Here is a 23,166-nt window from a genome sequence, read left to right as displayed (position 1 = left end):
GCAGGGGAGTTACATCGGCAGAAGGAGCATTTCAGCATGTACACCTCCACTGTTTTGTTGATAAAATTGTGTAGTGTAGACAAGGCCTGAGTACCTTTCCTAGACCTGAGGAAGAGCTCTGTGTAGCTCAGAAGCTTGTTTCTCTCACCAACAGACGTTGGTCCAATGAAAGCTATTACCTCACCCACCTTGTGTGTCTGCTTCTATGGTTCTTTCCTCTCTGGGTCTCATCAATAATCTGTCTGTCATAAGGCTGCCTCCCGCTGACGTCAGTTAGAATTTTTTCTTTGACTTCCATGAGAGTAAGATTCAATATTGACAGTAAAAGCTTTTGAAGCTATGAAGCACTATGTAAATGGATAACACTATGCAGATTACCTTCTTTAGATTGCAGAAGTGCCCAAAAGGAAATGTGCACTTTCTGAAGGAAGAAGGACTCAGCCCCTGCCCTGAAGAGCATGTGTTGTGCTGAGTCACAAACTGAGTTGTGACATTCCTGACAGAATAAAATACAAATCTGAACACAGGGGGCCGGATTCTCAGGCCCAGCTCTTTCTGCGCTGCACAAAGCAGGTGGAAAGCTATCATAAACGGGCAGATGAGGATTCTTCCAACAGTGGCAAATTCTTATGTGACATAGAGCCTCAAGCACAAGGAGTCCCAGGATTACAAGCACTTTTCTCCCCAGCTTCCCCCAGCTGCTCCCAAGTATAAAGTCAGTATGGCTGAGAATCTGACCTAGTATGTCAACTGAAAAGTTATGGAGAAGAAAGTTTTCTTCTAAAAACATTTGCTCAGTTTTTCAGGTCTCTGTATCAGTTTCATGCCTGTAGTTCGGTCCTTGGGTATATTTATCGCTATAGATAGATATTACTGTACTAGTATAAAAATAAGTGCTCTGAAGAAAATTAGTATCATTTCTCATGTTTACATGCAGGGATCTAAAGCAGAATACAATCTACATGAAGTAGATACAATACATTTTCCACTTGTCCACTGACTGGTTATTTTAATACAGACTATTGAGCTTTCTGAGAGAACTCAAAACATCTATTTCATGTGTATGTTGCCTTTGAGGTGTTTATATGACTTTTCTCTGTTCTGTATATATTTAGTACTTCTAAAAAAGTGAGTGCAAGCAATGTACTGTTGAGGTAGTGTAATGTATAAGTAGTGCAGTGTGATAACTTGCAAGTTGAAGTGTAAATGTATGATTTTTAAATGAATTGATTGTTAGAACTTATAGACCCTGCGTGCCTTTATTATATTTTCTTTATGGATTTATTTTTTGCTTCCTATTTTGCCTTCAGTTTATATTTCAAGAACGATTAGGGTGACCAAATGTCCTGGTTTTATATTCGGGGCTTTTTTTATATGGGTGCCTATTACCCCCATCCCGATTTTTCACACTTGCTGCCTGGTCAAGAATGATCTAATCAAAAGCAAAGATCACTGGATTTGAACTGTAGAAATTAAAAAGTTTTGAACTGAGGCTTACTGATGTACTATTGCCCTTATTATTACTTATATTGTAGTGATACCCAAAAGCCCCAAATCAGGATTGAGGTCTCCTTGTTCTAGGCACTGTATAAACACATGGGAAGCCCTGCTCTTTGCACCAAAGTGTTTACAGTCAAAGACCAATGAAATGCAAAGAGTGAGAGAGAGGTTTACAATCCAAATATATACATATTTTATAGAGGTATTTTTAGGCACAAAGATATAAATACATAATTATCCAACTGCTGCCTCAAACTCAGTCAGCATTAATCATAGTCATCACAGCAGATATGTCTTTTATGTAAAGATTTGAAGAAGGAGAGGATAGTGGCTATCTGTTTTCTTTAATAGGAACTGGTCCATCTAAACTGCCCCCTACCATTTTGAAGTAGTTATATCCAGCAATGCTAAGAGACCTTGGATACTACGTCATCTCAGTCTTAACAGTGTTTGGTTGGTTGTAGACTTCCATTGGTAGTCCATTCTGTACCCAATAATCCTTTCAGTGAAAAGTCTTTCAATATTCTATTGATTTCATTTTTGTAATTTGTTAGGGCTTTAATATTTTGAACTCACAAGTTTATGGCAGTACAATAGTAGTGTTTTAAATTTCAAATTGTTAGATATAGTAATCTTAATAACTGTAACCTTTTCAAATGGAAATAAATTTTATTTTTTTCTGATTGGTCACTGCCAAGTCTTGCAATTTGAGCTCTTTGATCAAACCAGAGAAATATAATGTGGAAATGAAATCATATGGGTTAATTCACTTCAAAAGAACATTTTGCTTGTGATCTGGTCCTTTTGATTTGGTATTTTGGTATATTTGAATGAGTCTATATGATATGGGGCTCAGATTTTTTTATTGTGAAAGCATGAGCTTTTCCTTTTTTAGCATATATATTTTTAGCAGGATGGACTGATTTAAATCAGTGATGTAACTCGCTGATTTTAATCCTGATTTAAATCAGCAAGCAGAAAACTTTGATATAATGATGCATTTCTTATTTATTAATGTTTTGCTTGTGATTTGTGTCAAGCTTTATTTGGATGAAAATTCATATTCAGTTAATGCATAAAACATTTTAAAATGTTTATTAATAAAATAAAACTTAAATGTACTAGGTACATAAGAAATAAAGTTTATCAAAACCTGTTCTGAATTTAAAATTTAACAGATCTAGTAAACAAAGGACGTGTTATCTATAGTTAGTGAATTGAACTGATTGTTTCTGATTACCATGTCCTCCAAGATTTTAGAACTAGTAGATCTCATCCTCTCACTTAGGTTGTTATCCATAGACTGGAAGAGAAAAACAAGCTTTTTTGCTTTTTCAACTACAATTGGTTTCTTAACTTTGAATGAACTAGCATTAAACTGAACTAGTTGAATAAAAAATTCTCTCTTTACCTGCAGAAGAGGCTACTGCTATCAATAGTGGTTTACTCCTTCAACAAACTCTGGTTCCTTAGCCAGTGACTCCCATCAGTTCAGTGATATGACTTTATTTAAAACTTGGCCACAAACATATACTGCTTAATGTTACTTTTTAAATTTAATTTAAATTATTTTATAGATTACTATAATCTTAGGCCTTAAAGTAAATTGTCAAACTTATTTAAAATTAAACATGAATTATTTTTTAAAATAAACCCATATTTAATTTAAATACGAAAATTGAAGATAAATAAAAAATCAGATTTTAATTTTTTATCCACCCTGATATTTACTTTTTAAAATGTTAGTATCTTATAAAATACATTTAGTAACTTACATGTGTGTTTCAGAGTAACAGCCGTGTTAGTCTGTATTCTCAAAAAGAAAAGGAGTATTTGTGGCACCTTAGAGACTAACCAATTTATTTGAGCATAAGCTTTCGTGAGCTACAGCTCACTTCATCGGATGCATACTGTGGAAAGTGTAGAAGATCTTTTTATACACACAAAGCATGAAGAAATACCTCCCCCCACCCCATTCTCCTGCTGGTAATAGCTTATCTAAAGTGATCACTCTCCTTACAATGTGTATGATCAAGTTGGGCCATTTCCAGCACAAATCCAGGTTTTCTCTCCCCCACACAAACCCACTCTCCTGTTGGTAATAGCTTATCTAAAGTGACCACTCTCCTTACAATATGTATGATAATCAAGGTGGGCCATTTCCAGCACAAATCCAGGGTTTAACAAGAACGTCGGGGGGGAGGGTAGGAAAAAACAAGGGGAAATAGGTTACCTTGCATAATGACTTAGCCACTCCCAGTCTTTATTCAAGCCTAAGTTAATTGTATCCAATTTGCAAATGAATTCCAATTCAACAGTCTCTTGCTGGAGTCTGGATTTGAAGTTTTTTTGTTGTAATATCGCAACTTTCATGTCTGTAATCACGTGACCAGAGAGATTGAAGTGTTCTCTGACTGGTTTATGAATGTTATAATTCTTGACATCTGATTTGTGTCCATTTATTCTTTTACGTAGAGACTGTCCAGTTTGACCAATGTACATGGCAGATGGGCATTGCTGGCACATGATGGCATATATCACATTGGTGGATGTGCAGGTGAACGAGCCTCTGATATTGTGGCTGATGTTATTAGGCCCTGTGATGGTGTCCCCTGAATAGATATGTGCCCACTTTAGATAAGTTATTACCAGCAGGAGAGTGGGGTGGGGGGAGGTATTTTTTCATGCTTTGTGTGTATAAAAAGATCTTCTATACTTTCCACAGTATGCATCCGATGAAGTGAGCTGTAGCTCACGAAAGCTTATGCTCAAATAAATTGGTTAGTCTCTAAGGTGCCACAAGTACTCCTTTTCTTTTTACATGTGTGTATCCTGAGTATTTCTTGTCTGAAACCTTCGTTCGTCATCTGTGAAGTTTTAAATTTTTAAGCCTAGGGACTTCAGGCTTTAATTTCTCATTCTGTGTATTCATACACTAAATGTGTCAAAACTTGCAGCACAAATTGAAGATAAATTAAGTTTTCAGTTTTAAATCTAGACTTTAAGACTTCCATATCTTGATAATTTCAAATTGGATTTGGTTAAATTTGATGTACAGTAGTGACACAAGTGAACTGCATAGTTTTCATCAGACTCAGAAATCTGAAGTGGACAGGATTTACTAAATTTGGGGATGGATTAAGCATGAAGTCATGGATCCATCCCCAGTGCTACAAGGCGGCCTGCTTGCAGCAGCTCGGTTTAAACTGGACACAGACTATGAACTTGTCTTCTTGACTTATGCCTAAAACAGCACAGTTAACGGAGCAGTCATTGTACCCTGCCAAATCTGCTGACATCCATGTGGGAGGAGGAAAAGAGAAACATTCCCCTCCATACTGTGTCTGAGGGGAGGGAGAAAACAGCTTATGGTCCTCTCATTGTATCCAAAGGGGAGGGAAAGGAAAAGAGGACTCAGAGCTTTCCCTCAGTGAGGGGTTGAGGATAGAGGGGAAAATGAGTAAGTGAGGAGAGAGGGTGTATAGAGGTTTCAGAGTAGCAGCCATGTTAGTCTGTATTCGCAAAAAGAAGAGGAGTACTTGTGGCACCTTAGAGACTTATTTGAGCATAAGCTCACGAAAGCTTATGCTCAAATCAGTTTGTTAGTCTCTAAGGTGCCACAAGTACTCCTTTTCTTTTTGGTGTATAGAGGGGTGAAATGATAAGGAAAGGAAGAAAAGGAGATCAGGCTGGAAAAGTGGAAGAAAAGCTGGAGAGAGGACAGATGTGAACCCAGTGTGGAAGGGAACAGTGAAGAAGGAATAATGTTCTTGGAGAGAAAATAGATTGAAAAATTTATATTATTGAATATCACAGAAAAACTGGACTGAGGGGAAAATGCATTGAAAAAGGTGATAACACACCATGATGCTGCACTGTGTGCAAGGGAAGGAAAAATAGAGAAGAAAGGAAAAAGAAGCTAACAACAGATGCAAGGGAAGAAGCACAGTACATTTATTTTAAAAATAGTTTGGACTAAAATATTCTACTCTCTATATGCACATGTGTTGTGCACATATTTAAGTCTTCCCTGGTATGCTATTTGTACTCTACTGTCATGAGCACAACCTTGTTAACTCTTGCTTTTAGCTCATTTTTTCCATTGCACTTACTACACATGTATTTCAAAATTACTTTTCAAAAAGATACATAACTGGTTTTTCTTTACAAAATAATATATATAATTAGGACAGGTGCCACAGATCCTAGCGAGTGTCCCTTCCTAGCCATCCATGAGGATTGCTGTGAGGGGAATCTAAGATTCTGTGCTCTGGATTCCCTGGGGTGTTTTAGGCTCCTGGAGCCTGAATGGAATCCAGCCACTGCCCCAATCTCAGGGTCTCTAGGCACATTCCCAGGGAGCAGACATTCTATCTAACATCCCTCTTGTGAGTGTTGGAACCTGCTGTCCAGCCACCTAACTGTCTGGGCACCACACTGACCCTTCAAACTCCTCAGTACTTGAATATATCCCTCTCCCAGAACTCCACTCCCAAAGTTGTGAAGCTTCTGGTTTACAGTTTAACTACCTCATGGGCATGCAGTAGTTGTGAAGTGTCAACAAAAACATGTTGTTTTGTTCAGTCTATCCCTTTATACTCTTTACTTAACAGATAAAGCACAGGAAAGTACAGATCATAATCCTAAATCCAATATGTCCCTCACTAGGTAACCCTTCCTTTGGAAGGGGATCATCTGTGTTATGTCAAGCAGACAGGCAAGGTTTTCCACCGCACTTGCCTACCCTGCCCCTGCAGGAGCCTCCCTGGTGCAAAATGGCTCTCAGTTTCCCTGTGTGAGTCCTTTTATAGACTCCTCCTGGGGTCACCTGCTGCTTTTGTTCTGATTTTTGGTAATTTTCCATTTCTCACAAACCTCCCTCCCTTCTGACAAGAGGAGGAAGTGTCTTCTCCCAGATAGAATAAACCTATTGTCCCACTGTGTTTTACTTTGAATAGATTATAGTTGAGTGCTGTCATATCTGGCCGGGCAGAGACATGGCACAACCCAGCTAACTCATGGGGGATTCTCATGAGTGCTTTCCTTGAGACTGTAATTTCTTGATACAATTTCATAAAATCATCCAAAATTCAGAAGTGGTAAAGATAGAATCCCTAATTCATCACAACATCATCCTCCATACAGAAAGAAAATTAAACAAAAATAATAGTACTGTGGGTCCTGTTCAGCCACCTGAGAGCCAGGTTGCTGATACAATCCAAAATACAAAAGAAAACCCATGCATCCAAATAAAATTCATTAAGTTAAGCAGTTTTATTGCACAAATTTCAAACTAACTTGAAGAGGAAAGAACATTAATGGAGAAATTGCTGCCCTTAAGCATTTCTCAATGCAAGCAGCAGACCATACCTTCTGAAATAATGCTCACAGTGTCCAATAGCTCCCTAACAGCTGATCCACTGCCATGTCAACAATAGGGAAAACACTTGCATCATTGGGGGGTTCTTCTGACATCATTCAAGTCTAATTCACCATTAACTATTGTAGCTCTACTATTAAAATTCTCAAATTAACATTCAAGGTCTGACTTAAAACTACAAAAGCAACTAAATTCATAATTAAGAATGAAACTCCATCCTTAATTCATTCAGTTGTGCCATGGTATTGTAGAACATATGGTATGTGTGGGAACACCCACTGTTTGAAGCCATTGCTGTATCTAAGTGCAACTGAACAAGCTAAGGATGGAATTTCAGACAGTAGAACCTCAGAGTTACAAACACCTCAGGAATGGAGGTTGTTCATAACTCTGAACAAAGCTTTATGGTTTATTCAAAAGTTTACAACTGAACATTGACCTAATATAGCTTTGAAACTTTACTACGCAGAAGAAAAATGCTGCTTTTAACCATCTTAATTTACATAAAACAAGCACAGAAACAGTTTACTTACCTTGTCAAATCTATTTTTAAACTTCCCTTTTTTTTTAGTAGTTTGTGTTTAACACAGTACTGTACTGTAGAGTGTTTGCTTTTTCCTTTTTTTCTTTTCTTTTTTTTTTGTCTCTGCTGTCTGACTGCATACTTCTGGTTCCAAATGAGATGTGTGGTTGACTGGTCAATTTATAACTCTGGTGCTCATAACTATGAGGTTCTTCTGTGGTTCTTTGTAGTTTAATTTCTTCTTCTGTGAGCCTATTAAAGACCAAAAAAAGCCCAAGTTGATCTAGCAGTCATTTTTTATTATGTTTACAAGAACATCTTTAAAAATAGTAATAGATCTTTGTTACTGTTAGTATTTTGAGTAAATCTGAATTTTCTATCCTATTTATTATGAGTTTTGGCTGCTGTGTTTTACTCATAGGTGTTTTTATACCTAAACTCTATTCCTTTTAAGTTGCCACTTGGATCCACTTATTTGTCATTATTTAATCCTATTTTGAAGATGATCTACAAAGAGGGGGGAAATGGATTGTTCCCCCTTTCGCTTATTTATGATGTATAAACGATTGAAAGCTGTGGAGGATTTTTATTATTGTTGCTGTTATCGTTGTTTTTCAGTTAAGGTGTTTTTCTGCTTTTTTTTCCTTAGAAATGTCAGGAATGTTGAGTCTTACCATCCTTTTTTGGTTGAAGGGCTACTTGGATGACTCGGAAAAATATCCTGGGAACCCTTTCAGACCTTACTTGAAGTGGGGGAGGTGTTGAATCCTTAACAAAGAGAGGTTTTTCTCCAAGTATGTATATTTAGTTGGTGTTAGCAAAAAAACAAAGTTTTAAATTGTATAAAAATTACATTACCCTCATGACAAACGTTGGTGATTAGACCTTTGGTAACGGCTAGCTCAGTGAAGCTTTCTGGGGACTAATCTAAGATAACAATGGTAGGTTGAGAAAAGCAACCAACAGGTGGGTGAGTGTTATAATTTTCGATGAGATTAAAGGGATGGTGGCTACCGTTTGGGACACAGGTTTACAATTTAGGTGTCTTACAAAACCTCATGCTGCTCCTGGATGTCTGGGTAGAAGTTCTGGCCAAGAGTGTTTTTTCCATTCAAGTTTGCCTAGAAAAGTCTGACAGTTTATTTTAGGTGCGGATTTTGCTGCAGTTGTTAATGCCTTTGTCCCACTGAGATGACACTACTGTCAGGGCTTTGGAGCGGAGCCCAGAGCTGGAGCGCAGAGCAGTGGAACTGCAGGTTTTTGCCTGGAGCTGGAGCGGAGCCAGAGCACAGAAAATCTTGACTTTTCAACTGCTCCAGTTTTTTTTTTATTATTTTCAATCCAAAATGAATGATATTTAGCAAGAAAGTCCTAAAGGTACCAAAAAGTTTCAGATTGCATAACAATTGATATTAACATCTACTTTACCACTTTACATAATATGTCACAGGTATTCTCACTTCGGCCAAAATCAAGATTTAATGTACAGATACAAAATTACAAAGTTTTTTGGAGATATGTTTTATTAAAGAATCAGATAATTATCAGACATCTGACAACACTGCAGACTGCTCCCCCCTTGTGCCAAGGTTAGGCGAGTACGTACTCACGTAGATTAGTTAGATAGATTAGTATGTGTTGATACTACTTTTGTAAGGGTTGATCAACAAGACGCGCTGAGTGCTGCGATTACGGAAAAGTGTGAGGCAAGACGCAACATTTAAGATATCACAAACAGGTATATTGCAAAAAAAATAATGTTTTTGTTTATTGATATATTAAGATATCGCAAGAGATATTAACCACTTAAGCTCACTTCTCACACTGGCTCCCGTTACTGTTACATTTGTTCATTTGTACATGTTCCCATATCACTCTCGCGGACTTATTTTGTCATCTGTTCAATGGTCTTTTGGTAACGTTGTTTGTAATTTTAAATTTACTGAAAAAGGTCACGTGCAGCGGGCATATAAATATACAGTAAACATTTTTGCATAAATTAGGAGTGATTTTTGTGATATATCCAGAGTTTGGAAAATGTCCAACACAACTTTGGGGGTGAATCCGTACGTCATTTTAAGAAAAAACGTTTCTGTGAACACATGTCCTAAAATTCTTCCTAAGGGAGCTACAGTCCCTTCAAGGAGGTGATGAAAAGTTAATTTCTGATTAATATCTCAAAATGCTTTAATATAAAGTAATGAAATTATGTCTGTGTCTCAGCGTTAGTATGTGCTACCATACTACATTATCCAAAATTATTTAAACCATAGGCGTCCCGAACTGGCTTTTGGTCATTTTTATTTCATATTTCAAGAAAGGCTTGTCGTCGACTGCCCCTGGCTACGAGCGGTAATATTATGTTCCATAATAAGTTGTTAATTTTTGGTGGTTATTTATTATTACGTTTAAAATTTATGGTTCCAAAGTTGAAAAATAAGTAATCAATAAAATTGTTTGTATCATTCTAAGCATCTAAGCAAATTAAAATTTTTAAACAGTTTTCTCGGAAACAGTTAATTATACAAAATAAGAGTACCATTTTAATGCATGTTTTAGCATTAAATCATATTCCAGGGTCGTATCTGTTAAATAGTCAAAGATTTAAAAAATATTAAATAAAATTGGCCCAGTCCCCCCCAGTTCACAACGCCTGTAGTTAAAATAATTTTATTTGAATGATGTTGCATGATAGAACATTGGAAATAAACTTTAACAGGAAAGTGGATTCAAATTGCAAGCACAGTCCTCTTAGTAGAGAGAGCAAATTTGATATTGCACCTTGATATTGCTCGACTACTCAAAAAACAAAATCTATTGCTACATTTGAACTCTGTGAAAGAGGTTGAAGAAAACGAAACACAACAAAAGGAGTCATCAACAATCGAATTTGCGGTTTGGAAAGTTCACATCCTTCAGAAATAGCAGGCTGTTCTCAAACTTCCGTCTCCACTCTGAACTTGTTCGAGCGTCCATCCCTGAGACATCTTCAACCATCACAGGCAAATGGAGATAATTCAAGCACCAATTCTTCACAAGATGATGCCTTCGAAAAGGAATTGGATAAACAAGAAAGACGCCGGCGAGTTTCTGCGATTCATAGTTGTAATGAAGCATTATTTGACAGAAACTTTCAGGAAGATTGTGAGGTGATGGAGTCTATTGGTAGGCTAAAAGTTAAGTCTGTTTTTGAGGCCATTTACAGCTACCCACACCGCATTCAGGCTGCCTGTAGAATTTGTTCAAGCATGCCAACAACTCAAGCTAGTGTAGAGCGACTGTTTTCGGCTTTAAAGTTCATTTTAAATTATGTGCTGCAGGCTATGAAAGACCACTTGATTGCTGCAATACTTTTTTACAGACTGAATTATGAATGATTCTAGTTTGTATCATTGTTGATGGCATTTAAATTGTTTTAAAAGTCTGAATTAAAATAAAGTTTTTTCAAAATTACAGTATGCACTTTTTTATTTAGTTAAAAATTAATTTGAGTCGGAGCAGAGCTGGAGCAGTCACTATGGGTGCTGGAGTGGAGCAATTCAAAAATTTGATTGCTCCAAATCCCTGACGGCTATAACGCATTTTACTTGGGGCTACCTCTTGAGATTATCTAGAAACTGCTGGTGGAGCATAAAGATTCTGCCTTCTTATTCAGCAGAGTTTCACCCAAAGAGATTAGACAAACACCTGACAGGGATGGTCTAGATAATACTTAGTCCTGCCATGAGTGCAGGGGACTGGACTAGATGACCTTGCAAGGTCCCTTCCAGTCCTATGAGTCTGATTCATTTTCTGACCAGCAAAAACACTATAAAGTGAGATATTCAAAGTTGATAAGTGTCTGCATTTTTTACATTTATGTTGTTTTGTACTTGATAAGAAGAGTAAAAGAGACAGTGGCATGTGCCATAGTGTTATGGCATTTATTTAAATTTTTAATGAGCAGTTAGATAAGGTTATGTTTGTTACTGTTAAGAAAATGAAACTTTCCTGTAGAAAGACCTTTGATACCTTATATATAAAGCAATACGGTCCTGCTTTCTGTGCGAGTAGGTGAGACTTTATTGTTAGAATAAACTACATGAAACATTGAAAGGAGCTCTGAGCTTTGACCTTTTATATTTCCAGCCAAATGTGATTATAACAGAATTGCAGGAGATAAAATAGTAAGCATATTATATGGCATGAAACAAATGTAGGTTCCAGCACTTTTACAGATAGCTAACCAAGAAGAAAAATACTGTGGAATGAGTGAAAACTTTTTAAAATTATTCTATTTTGTAGTGAAAGAAAATTGATAAACTGGGTATAGCATAGGGCTGGATTCTACTGGTCTAAATCCAGAGAAACCATTGTCTTCAATTGAGAGCAGAATTTGTCTGTAATTCTGTTACAGAATCCTACTGTCAATCCACCACTACCACTCCCCACTGTTAAATCGGTATCCTTAAATTGGCATTTGGGTATTTATAAGTCCACTGAACTGAGAAAAGCACCTTTTAAATTTAGCTAAAACTGCAATGGTGATGGCTGTTCTTCTGAATGATTTTTTCCAAACTGTAAGAGAACAGGCTCAGGCCTGGAAAGTCATATTACTTTATTTTTTGTGGTGTTCTGGCTCAGTCACAAATTTTCTAGCCTCTAGTCCAAAAGTTTGTGAAATCAAATTCTATAGCAGTACCTGAACTCCTAGTGAATGCTAGGTTGTGTAGTACTGGGGTGATGCTATGCTGTTTATTTAAAATGTTTGTTTAGTTACAACTGTGCTGTATCCCTTTCCTGAGTATCAAGTAAATAAAGTCATAAACAGTATAGTGCAAATGATAGGATGCCAGATGCTGCGTCTAAAATAGCAGACAAGAATGTCCAGTCCCAAAAAGGCTTAAGGTGAGACCATGTCTTAAAACTAGAGGCTGTTTTTACTTAAACATGTAGCTTAATCCAGCTTTATCTGTTGCAACCTCAAAAGCATTCCAGTCCAACCAACAAGGAGGGTAAGAGATTAGATCTTCTAGGTCGCAAGGTCTTTTCCTCAGTCAGTCTTCAGTTCCTCGTCTCTAACTACCTGCCATTGCTAGCTAAATATGACTTTTTGAATTATCCTCCAGTTAGCAGACTAGCTGCCCCAACAGGACCATGCTCGCTTCCAGGCTATTCTGGAGGAAGCTAAATTGGTTGCCAGGACAACACTCCAGGCTACAGTAGATCCAGCAGACACATCTTCCTGTACTATGGCTACTGGGATCATCATGAGGAGGGAATCCTGATTACATTCCTCTGGTTTCCCTAGGGAGGTGCAGAACACAACTGAGGACCTCCCCTTCAATGAATCTTACCTCTTCAATCAGAAAACTGATGATTCCCTGCACTCGCTCAAAGAATCTAGAGTCACCCTGCAATTTCTGGGTATTTATACATCGGTGCCCAGGCAAAAGTTTTATTATCCACATCCTGCACAGCAATACAGAGCGCCTCTGTTTTTCCACCAGTGACCTTATGAGCCTCCCCAAAAGCATCAAAAGACTCGGTGGCCCTGTTTGCCTGGTCCATTAGCACAGTCCTCACAAAGCACATTCAGTGTTCACATAAGTGATATTTCTGCGTGCATCTAAAGAGCTGTCAGCCACCTTGCACTCCATCACTCTTACCAGCAACCTACTCCCTTCAGGGGCCATTTAGGACTCTTTCTACTAGCATGGAGTGTGATAACAATGGATGAGTGGGTCCTGGATGTCATCCGACATGGCTATCCCATCAAGTTCACAATGCTACCTCATCCACAGCCACCCTTCCCAATCCCACCTCAGGGACCACTCTCAGGTGACCACTCTCACAACAGTATCTTTGCCATAGAGGTGGACTACCTCCTGCAGAGAGGGGCAATAGAGTCCGTTCCCATGACCTTTCAGGGCACAGGGTTCAACTCCACCTCCTTCCTGGTACCCAAGAAAAAAGGAGGATGGAGACCAATCCTAGATCAGTCATCTCAACTGCTTTGTACGCAAGCCAAAGTTTCATATGGCCACACTTGCAGCCGTCATACCCTCACTAGAAAGAGGCATGTGTTTACGGCTCCCAATATGCAAGATGCTTACTTTCAAATAGCTATCCACCCAACCCACAGACTATTCTTGAGCTTTACCGTGGGCACTCAAAACTTCTAATACAAGTCCTGCCGTTCGGACTCACTGTTTCCTACGTCTTCATCAAGTTTTTCTCCACGGAGGCAGCCCATCTCCAGCGCCAAGGAGTCCTCGTCTTCCCTTATCTCAACAATGGTCTACTGGCAACGCAGTCCAGATGAGAAGTTTGAGTATCAACATCCCAGCTGCTTCTGTTCCTCCCCTTCCTGGGAGTCAGTGTGAACATCAAAAAATCTACTTTGGACACAACACCGTCCTTGGAATTCATCATAGCACACATTGATGCAGTCTCTGCACATGCCTACATACCAGAGGACAGGTTCCGGATCCTGCTGGAGCAATCGCTCAGTGACTTCCAACCCCTCTGTTCCAGCCAGAACTTGTCTTTCCCTCCTTGGCCCCATGGCGGCATGCTCATTTTCATATCTGCTGTCTACAACTGCGTTTACAGAATGCCCATTCTCCCACATTCCATTCCATGGACACCATTCTGACTCTTCCCAACGAGGTCCTCTTCTCCCTTCAGTGGTGCACAAACCTGGATCAGTTTTGCTCTGGGATTTCTTTCCTTACGTTCTCCCCTAATATAGTGATTATTACGGATGCATCTCTTGATGGATGGGGCGCCCACATGACACAGAGGGCTTGGACTGCTTGGGAATCCGGGATGCACATCAATATTCTAGAGCTTTGGGCAGTAAGGAGAGCATGTTGCACATTCCTCCCACCCAGCCGCTCCCACCATATTCTTATCATGTTAACACCACTACCATTTACTACATAAAAAAGGGAGGCCCAAAGTTGCCAGCACTTTGTCTAGAAGTGGTGCATCATATACAGTATCCTGTTGTCAGCGGCCTATCTCCCAGGGACTCAGAATGTGATTGCAGATACTCTTAGCAGGAACTTTGTGACTGACCAAGAGTGGGACCTCAATGATCCTGGATATCTTTGACGGCTGGGGGACTCAGACCAGGGATCTCTTTGCCTCCTACACCAATGCTAGTTGCATCCCATACTATTCCAGGAGCAGACTTGGAACGCGCTCCTAATGTGACACCCTGGTCCTCAACTGGTCGGGCTGAATCAATTAAGCCTTCCCTCTCCTACCTGCTCCTGCCCCATATTCTCCACAAGATTCGACAGGAGGAGGCGACGATCATTCTGATCACCGCTTTCTGGCCTTGCCGGTTCTGGTTTCCTCCTCTTCTTCATGAGTCAAGGTATCCTCCACTCAGGCTACTGACTTTCCTGGAACTGCTCACTCAGCACAATGGCAGGATCAGATGCCCCAATCTGCAGACGCTTCACCTGAGAGCCTGGTTTTTGGATGGGCATCTTCACTAGCACGGAAGTATTCATTGGCAGTATGAGATCCCCTCATACTGCAGGAAAAGAATCCACAAGGTGGTCCTACCAGGTCAAGGAGAAACATTTCACCTTCTGGGCCCAACAGAAGACTATAGCTCCTGGGGTCGTCGGCATCCCTCTCCTCTTGGACTACCTTCTGTCCCTGAAAGTGTCAGGACTTGCTCTCAGCTCCATCAAGGTGCACATAACAACCATTAGTGCTTTTCCCGCCCTGTGAGGGGCACTCAGTTTTCACTCATCCATTGACTGTCAGATTCTGGAAGGGCCTTGTATAATCATACCCTTCCATCCAACCCTCAACCTTGTCCTTATGGCACTGATGAAGTTACCCTTCGAACCTCTGGCCTCCTGTTCCCTTTCTCTTCTCTCCATGAAGGTTGCCTTCCTGATAGCCATCACCTCTGCAAAGAGAGTAGGCAAACTGGGGGGCTGTGATGGCAGAATCCCCCTTCCACCATGTTTCATAAAGACAAAGTTTCCCTATGCTTACATCCCAGGTTTCTGCTGAAGGTAGTTCCCCATTTTCACCTCAGTCAATCTATACACTTCTTCCCTAAGCCACATGCCTCAGCAGAGGAATGATGCTGTCACTCCCTCGATGTCTGAAGGGCCCTTGCCTTCGACCTGCAAAGGACAAAGCTATTCAGGAAGTCTTTTAGACTATTTGTCGCTATAGTGGAGAGGATTAAGGGCCAGACCATTTCCACTCGGAGGATTTCTATGTGGATTTTGGGGTGCATTACGCTCTGCTATTGTTTGTCGGATCTGTCTCCACCCATTAGGGTCCAAGCCCACTCCATGAGTGCGAGCATCTACTACAGTCACACTCCACCACCTGCTGCTCACAGACATATGTAGGATGGCCACATGGAGTTTGGTACATGCCTTTTCCTCCTAATGTGCCCTCTTGTAAGACTCTGAGATAGATGCCTCATTTGCATCATCTTCCTCTCACCCTCCTCCTAACTAGGTACTGCTTGTCAATCACCCTTAGTGGAATATAATCGGGATAATCACTCGAAGAAGAGGAGGTTACTTTCCGTAACTGGAGGTTCTTCAATATATGTGGTCCCTATCTGTATTCCAATCCCGCCCTCCTTTCCTTCTGCTGTGGACTTGGTTGATTTGTGGTGGAGATGGAACTGAGGGAATGGTCAGTCTGCCCTGCCATTTATTGCCTCCATTGAAACTATGAGGCGGTATAAAGGCACATGCGTGGACCAACACATGCTTCTATTTTTAAAAGCTCTGGCTCTGGGCGTATGGCGCATGCGCATAACTCAGATAGGGGCGACCCATCTCAAAGAACCTCCAGATACAGGAAAGTAATCTCCTCTTATGAGGACTGTCAGAATAGGAAAGGTTGCAATTCCTTAGGTCCAATACCTTAGGGAATTCCTAGTTTAGTCCTGAAAAAGTACATTTGTCTATTACAAGCAGCTAGGTACCCTGCAAGTTTCCTGGCCAGGATCAGTCAGTAGTGTTTTGTTGGGGCAGCAGGAAGCTTAGCAAGGAAGCAGACTGTGACTGGCAGATGTTGCAGAAGAGTTGTTGCAGTGATTCATGCACAGTTCCTGCTAGCAGGATGTTGCTGCAACTGTGGGAAGCAGTTATATTCCAGCACCCCAAAGCCAGCACCTCTCCCAGTCTCTGTATTTACCTTTCACAAGGTCAGCAGCTCTTCCTCTCTAGAGCCAACAGCCTATCATAGCAGGCTAACCACTTCTGTAGCTAATTCCCTGTTTCTAGGGCACTATGGATGCAATGAACTTTCTTCAAGTTATTCTCCCTTGTCTAGCTGCTGTACAAGAACTTCTTTTGAGCCCCTTTCTACATAACCCTCAGGCTCCAGGACCCCTTCCCGATCTCTGCTGTTTCCCAACAAATTCCTCACAGAACTCTGCTGCAATGTCTGCCGGTAGGGTTGCCAATTTTGGTTGGACGTATTCCTGGAGGTTTCATCACATTACATAATCTTTAATGAAAGATTAATTCCCAGAGACTTCAGGGCAAACCTGAAGGGTTGGCAACCCTGTCTGCCAGTCACAGTCTGCTTCCTTGCTCAGCTTCCTGCTGCTCATGCAGCTCTCTAGTTCTTCCTGGTACAGTGACTTTCCACAGAGAGAGGGCTTTCTGCATCAGACTCTTCCTTCCAAACAGTTTCCATCCCTATTGGCTAGGAGAAGGAAGTAAGGCTGCTCTTCCATCCCGTTGGCAGTCCGAAAAATTGTAAAGAGTTTGCTGCTCAACAGATTCAATGTACTATATTACAATATACATTTAACAGCCTAGACAATAATCCAGAATACTCTATATGTCATGCACAATGTGGCCAAAATAATGTAGCTTGGTTGTTTTAAGAGGAAGATTTTGGCTGAAACATATTAGGGGGGGGTAAAGGGTTGGAATTTGGGGATTTGTTGGTCTTTAATTATTGTGTGAAATAATACAGAGATCTGAAACTCGTTTAGTGCACATAGCAGCAATTTGCTTCTCCAGTTTTGAGTTGATCCAAAAATATTGATCTTTTATGACAAATAGTTTGACGTATTAGACCTGTTGGACAGCAAACGCAAAATCATTACAACCTTCTAGAAGATATGAGATGAAGCAGATAAAGATTTGATGGAATACCTGGAGGACATGAAGTGGAATCAAAGTAGGAAAAGAAATTCAAACAAAAGGAAATATTTTCAAATAGCTTTCTTTTCTATATATTTAATCTGTCTACTTTAGCGTTCTCTATTGAACCCATTATGTTAGCATATGTGCACTCCCCAGGTAAATTTAATCTGTACGGCGATGTCCCTGATGGACTTCAAGGAATTCTCTGCTCTTCTCCTCTCCCTGGTTAAAGAAGCTCTGCTTAAGGAATATATCATGCTTTATGAATATACTTGGTTTTTTTACAAAAGGCTCTGGAATGACTGCCTTGTATTGATAGACTTAACAAAACATTCCTGTAGTTCAAAGTTGGAAAACATGTTTAGTTATTAATTTCATTTTAGAAGAGCAGATTTCTTTCACCCAATTTCAGGTGAATAAGGTCTTATACTAAGGTTTTTGATTTCCATTTCTCTGTAAAGGGGATCCCATAGAGAGCAGACCCATTTTAGGTGATGCCTGCCTTTAGTTTCCACAGGCATTTTTCCGTGCAATATACTACTGGAAAAGTCAAGTTTATCCATGATTTTGAAGTATTGCTTTATGGATCCTCTGATTTTTCTTAGTTAGTATGTTCCCCTTCCAGCCCTTCAGTGTGCTGAAAATCTGCCTTATGCAATTGAGTGAATGAAAGAAAGAACAAATATGATGCAGTAGGATATTAAATAACTGCAAACATTTTATGTTCACATTGTGCTCCCTCTGCACATTTGGTCCTCCTCCTTACTGCTGCAAAACCCTTTTCTTTTGACCTTTTAGAGCGAAATAGGAGCCTTTGTCTTTCATGCAGATTGTAAGGTTGCCTGACTAGACATAGGACCACAAGTTAGAATTTTTGAATTACTTTAGTGTGCTGAGGAAACTACCAGTAACCAAACAGAAAAGTGAAAACTAACCAAAAAAAAAATATGCTTTATTATAAAGACCATAGGCCAGGGCATCATGGAACTATGCTAGTTTACACCAATGGAGGATTTAGCCCCATAATTTCAGAGATGGGAAAATAAAGTGGACCATAGCTTTATGTCACAGAACTCAAAAGATTTGTTTTTCATCTAATGGCCTCAAATTGGGCATAATTCTTATACAGCTGCAATTGGAGGGAGAGTTCTTATTTTTTTCTTTATCTGTTACTTTGTAAATGATTTTTGAATTATAAAAGCTTTTATTTAAACTTTATTTTACTGTTGTACGTAGCCACTCTTTCTCATTTTTCATTAAGTCTACAGAACACTCCTTTACCATTTGGAGTCTGATTTCAATAGCCAGAATTAATAGTTTCTCTCCTGATAGCAAACTAGTTTTTGCAGTATATTTTTATATCTGTTTAAGACTTTAGGTTGTGCCTGCCGTTCATCTCTATATTTTTAAATAGTCAAAGTGCCAGATCAAAAAGAAACCATTGTTCCTGTGAATAAACAACATTTTTTGGTAGGCAGGGAGGGGAGAAATCTGATTGTTCTTCTTCAAGTGCTTGCTTATGTCCATTCCATATTAGGTGTGTGTGCTCGCCATATGCCCCGGTGCCGGAAGTTTTTCCCCTCAGTGGTATCTGTAGGGGACCATCTCTGGCACCCCATGGAGCAGCGCACACCTGCCACAGTATAAGTGGCGCCTCCAGCTCCCGCCTCACCCTCAGTTCCTTCTTGCTGCCAGTGACGGTGCTAGAACGTCTGCTGCTCTGGCTAGCATTACGCTTCATTCAGTGTTTCTTTCCAACGTTTTCCTGTTAAACAGTTATACATAGTTAATAGTTCCCTTAGTGTTAGTTCTAGTTTAGTTGGTCCCGGATGGGACTCGGCCTGGGGACAGGGCATGCCCCGGTCCCCAGGCTATAACTCTGCGATTATTGTAAGTGGCCAATGCCTCAGCACTGATCACGTAACTGATCGTTTGAACGGAGCCACTGGTCACCAACCCGCCGACCCCTATCGCCAAGACGCAGATTCCCATGGTCGGGGAGATCCTTCCAGTCCCTCTCTAGGTCCCAGTACCAGTCGAGCATCATGAGACATAGATCACTGGATTACCAACGCCAATCTGCCAAATGCCAACAGTCCCTGAGGTCCTGCAGGAGGGACTCGACTTGATTGAATAGGACTATGTCAAGATGTAGAGCCAGCACCACACAGAGAAGGGCTGGCGGGCTGCCCGATCATGGTCGCTGGACAGCGACCACTCCGCTTCTGGCTCCAGCACTAAGCAGGAGTCCTTGACAGCAGGACAGGCCCTGGCACCGGCGGTACCGTCTACATCATCGGCACTGCAACTGACTCAGTGGCCCCAAGGCCAGTGGCTGGCGGCCTGGTACCCCTGGAACCCTTGGGGGTTTACCCAGCCTTCGCAGACAGTCCAGTCAGTGACAGGGGCCTCGGATATGCCATCAGCCTCAGCATTCCACCCTCCAAGAGGTGGAGGCCCCAGAAGGGAAGACCTCCCACTGGCCCATGAGGACCATGGGGAACAGCCGGCTGGACCACCAGGGCACACGGCTTCATCTTCATCGTCACCGGACGAAGCTATTATGGGTCCCCCTCAACCAGTTCCACAAAATGATGCTAAGGCTCATCAGGAGCTATTGAAGAGGGTCTCCTGCAATCTGGGGCTCCAGGCAGAGGAGCTAGAGGAGCCATCAGACTGCCTGTTCGATGTCTTTTGTTCCATGGCACCTGCTAGGGTGGCTTTTACCCCCATATGAACGGGTATTGAAAATCACTAATGCCCTATGGCAAATCCCCTCCTCCCTGCCCCCCATTTCAAAAAGGGCTGAACACAAATACTTTGTGCCAGCTAAAGGCCACGAGTACCTCTACACTCACTCAGCCCCAAACTCCCTCGTAGTTGAGGTTGTTAGGCAAAGGGAGAGGCAGGGGCAACTCGGGGCTATGCCCAAGAATAAAGACTCAGAGACTGAATCTGTTTGGGCAAAAAATGTACAAGTCTTCCAGCCTTCAATTGAGACTGGCCAATCATCAAGCCCTCGTGGGCCACTACAACTATAATATGTGGCAGGCCATGGCCAAGTTCGAGGTTTCGCTTCCCAAAGGGTCCAGGAAGGAATTCCAGGTGATACTCGAGGCGGGCACAGCTGTGGCCAGAGCGGTCCTCTAGGCAGTTTGACACGGTGAACTCCAAGGCTCTCAGGGCATCCTGGCTGCTCCTCTCTGGTCTGTCGATTGAGGCTCATCAGTCAATGCGGGACCTCCCCTTTGACGGCCAGGCCCTGTTTGCAGAGCAGATGGATAGTAAGCTGCATGGACTAAAAGACTCCCGCGCTACCGTGAAAACTCTAGGGCTGTACGTCCCTGGTCCAGCCCTTAAGTGGTTCAAACCGCAGCCATCTCAGGGCCAAGGAAGCCAACCCCAGCAGGAGCCGCCCCACTGAAAGAGATGGGGCTACAAGCACCACCCGAGCAACCCACCTCTACACTCTGCCCAATCGGGCTTGACCCGCAATAAGCAGGGGGACAAGTGAGTTTTTTGAGGGTGCACCTGAGGGTGACCTACTGGACTATACCCTGGATCCATCTTTCCCACTTTTCTCCAACCACCTTTGTAGCATGGACCGCTATAACTTTGGACTGCTGGGTCCTCAAGACAGTAGCGCAGGGTTATACCTTCCAGTTTCTTTCTGTCCCCTCTTCCCCCTCCCCTCGTTTCAGGGACCCCTCTCAAGAGAGTCTTCTCACGCAGGAGGTAGAAGGGTTGCTGCATTTGGGTGCGGTAGAAGTAGTTCCGTACAAGAATAAGGGGTTCTATTCCCGGTCCTTTTAAATCCCAAAGGCCAAAGGCGGTCTATGGCCCAATCTGGACCTTCGAGACCTCAACAAGTACTTAAAGAAAAGGAAGTTCCGCATGGTCTCCCTGACCTCCATCTTCCCTCCCTGGATCCAGGAGAATGGTATGCTGCCCTCAACTTGAAGGACACATATTTCCACATAGCCATCTTTCGGGGTCACAGACGCTTCCTACAATTCATGGTGGGCCCCGACCACTACCAGTTTGTGGTCCTCCCGTTCAGCCTTGCAGCAGCACTGAGGGTGTTTACCAAGTGCATGTCAGTAATAGCCGCTTACCTCAGGCATCGGGGTATCCAGTTTTCAAGATTTACTTCATATCCATAAGGCCTAGAAACTTTCTTTTAATGAAATTTGAGATTCTTATGTGATGACATGACTCCAGGAGTGGAGGCTTTAAGAAAAACACAAAATGTTGCAAGGTTGTTAATAAAATTGCAAAAGTTGGCAAGATCAATGTATTCATTTATGCAAGTGTTAACTCCTTAGTGTTTTGATAAATGTCTTCAGCTTTTTTTCTTACCAAAAGAAAAAACATTTGTTTCCAAAATTGTTTTGTAAACAAAAAAAGTTATTCAGGACAAGAAACTGAACCAGTGAAATTACAGTAAAAATATGTATTGACAATTTTGATGGTAATAAATTCTGTTCCCTCTGTGTGTGTGTATACACACATTCACAGCTGTTTTATTTCAATTTAAAATTTTCAACTGTTGAAGTTCAGCAGTTTTAATATCACTAATAAGCCATGCTTTGGCCATTGTTCAAACAAGTATTCTAGTATTTTAGGAGCTTGAAAATCCAATTGGTATGGACAGTTGTATAATAGGATTAACTCTTAATCTTCTTTAACAAGCACAAAATAATAAGTTTATGCAAAAAAAAACTTTCCATAATTTCAATTAAAACAGTACTACTATCCAGCAATCTTGTTTTTTTAAGTTTGCTTTAGGGCACAAACTGTTGATATTATTATGAGATGATTCTAATAAGAGTGCTGAATTTTAATACCTCACAAATATGAACAATTCACTTGATATCTGAAGCAGCATTTGTTGAAACTTGTAAAAAGACAGTTCTGTAGTAACCAATCCCAGAACTTTTAAACAGAGGAGATTAAAAGGAATTGAGACTTATTACATTAGAGTTGTTTTAAAATAGTATTTTTCAGAATCTGATTAGTAGAAGAACAAAAATGCTATGTACAAGATAAAGGTTAAAGGAATGCTTTCTACTTGAAGTCTGATCAATTTAAAAATGAGTTTAAAATGGCTTCAGGTGCCACACCTGTCCCTCTGCTGCCAGGTTTTATTTTTCTAGTGACATTTTCCTAATTTTAAAATTTGTTTCACTTCCCTTATTGCTGTGCACAAGACCCAAGTAAGCAAGGGAAACCGAATGACAGTACAGGGGTAAAAGTGAAATTGACTAATAATATAAACAAAAGCACATATCATCCAACATAGCATTTACAAAGGTACTTCTCTTCAATGGGACTGCTTGATTTAAGTCATGCAGTTTGGAGCGTAGCTGCAGTGCCTATCAAGATTGGTCTAGTCATCACTATAGTAGATCAGAAAATGAAATTTCCATCCTAGGGAAATTCCAATATTTCAAAAAATGTTCTTCATGAACTGGTACAAAAAGTCAAAATATTTCATGGGACAAAATCTGAAATATTTCAATTCAGAAACATTGAAACAAGCTTATTGAAATATAGTATAGAATTAAAAATTTCAACAAAAATCAGTATAAGTGAAAACAAGAAAGTAGAAACAAAATACTCCA

At 40.7% G+C, this 23,166-nt stretch overlaps 1 protein-coding gene across 4 annotated transcripts in view; it reads left to right on the top strand.

Annotated features, from left to right (window-relative positions):
• The window catches only part of MICU2 (mitochondrial calcium uptake 2), a 257,427-nt gene that overhangs the window by 127,934 nt on the left and 106,327 nt on the right, over positions 1-23,166 (top strand). The window contains exon 2 of one of the 4 annotated variants that reach the window (XM_077809369.1): positions 3,976-4,057. The exons of the other annotated variants lie outside the window; for them this stretch is intronic. Within the exon in view, the coding sequence (XP_077665495.1) occupies positions 3,995-4,057 (63 nt within the window). The 5' untranslated portion in view covers positions 3,976-3,994. The remainder of the gene's footprint in view (positions 1-3,975; positions 4,058-23,166) is intronic. 4 annotated transcript variants of the gene reach the window in all.

The sequence above is a fragment of the Eretmochelys imbricata genome, chromosome 1 (genome assembly GCF_965152235.1).
Source record: "Eretmochelys imbricata isolate rEreImb1 chromosome 1, rEreImb1.hap1, whole genome shotgun sequence".
In the NCBI taxonomy this organism is placed as follows: Eukaryota; Metazoa; Chordata; order Testudines; family Cheloniidae; genus Eretmochelys; species Eretmochelys imbricata.
The sequence above is the reverse complement of the archived record's forward strand: the minus strand, read 5'-3'. Positions and strand labels throughout refer to the sequence as shown.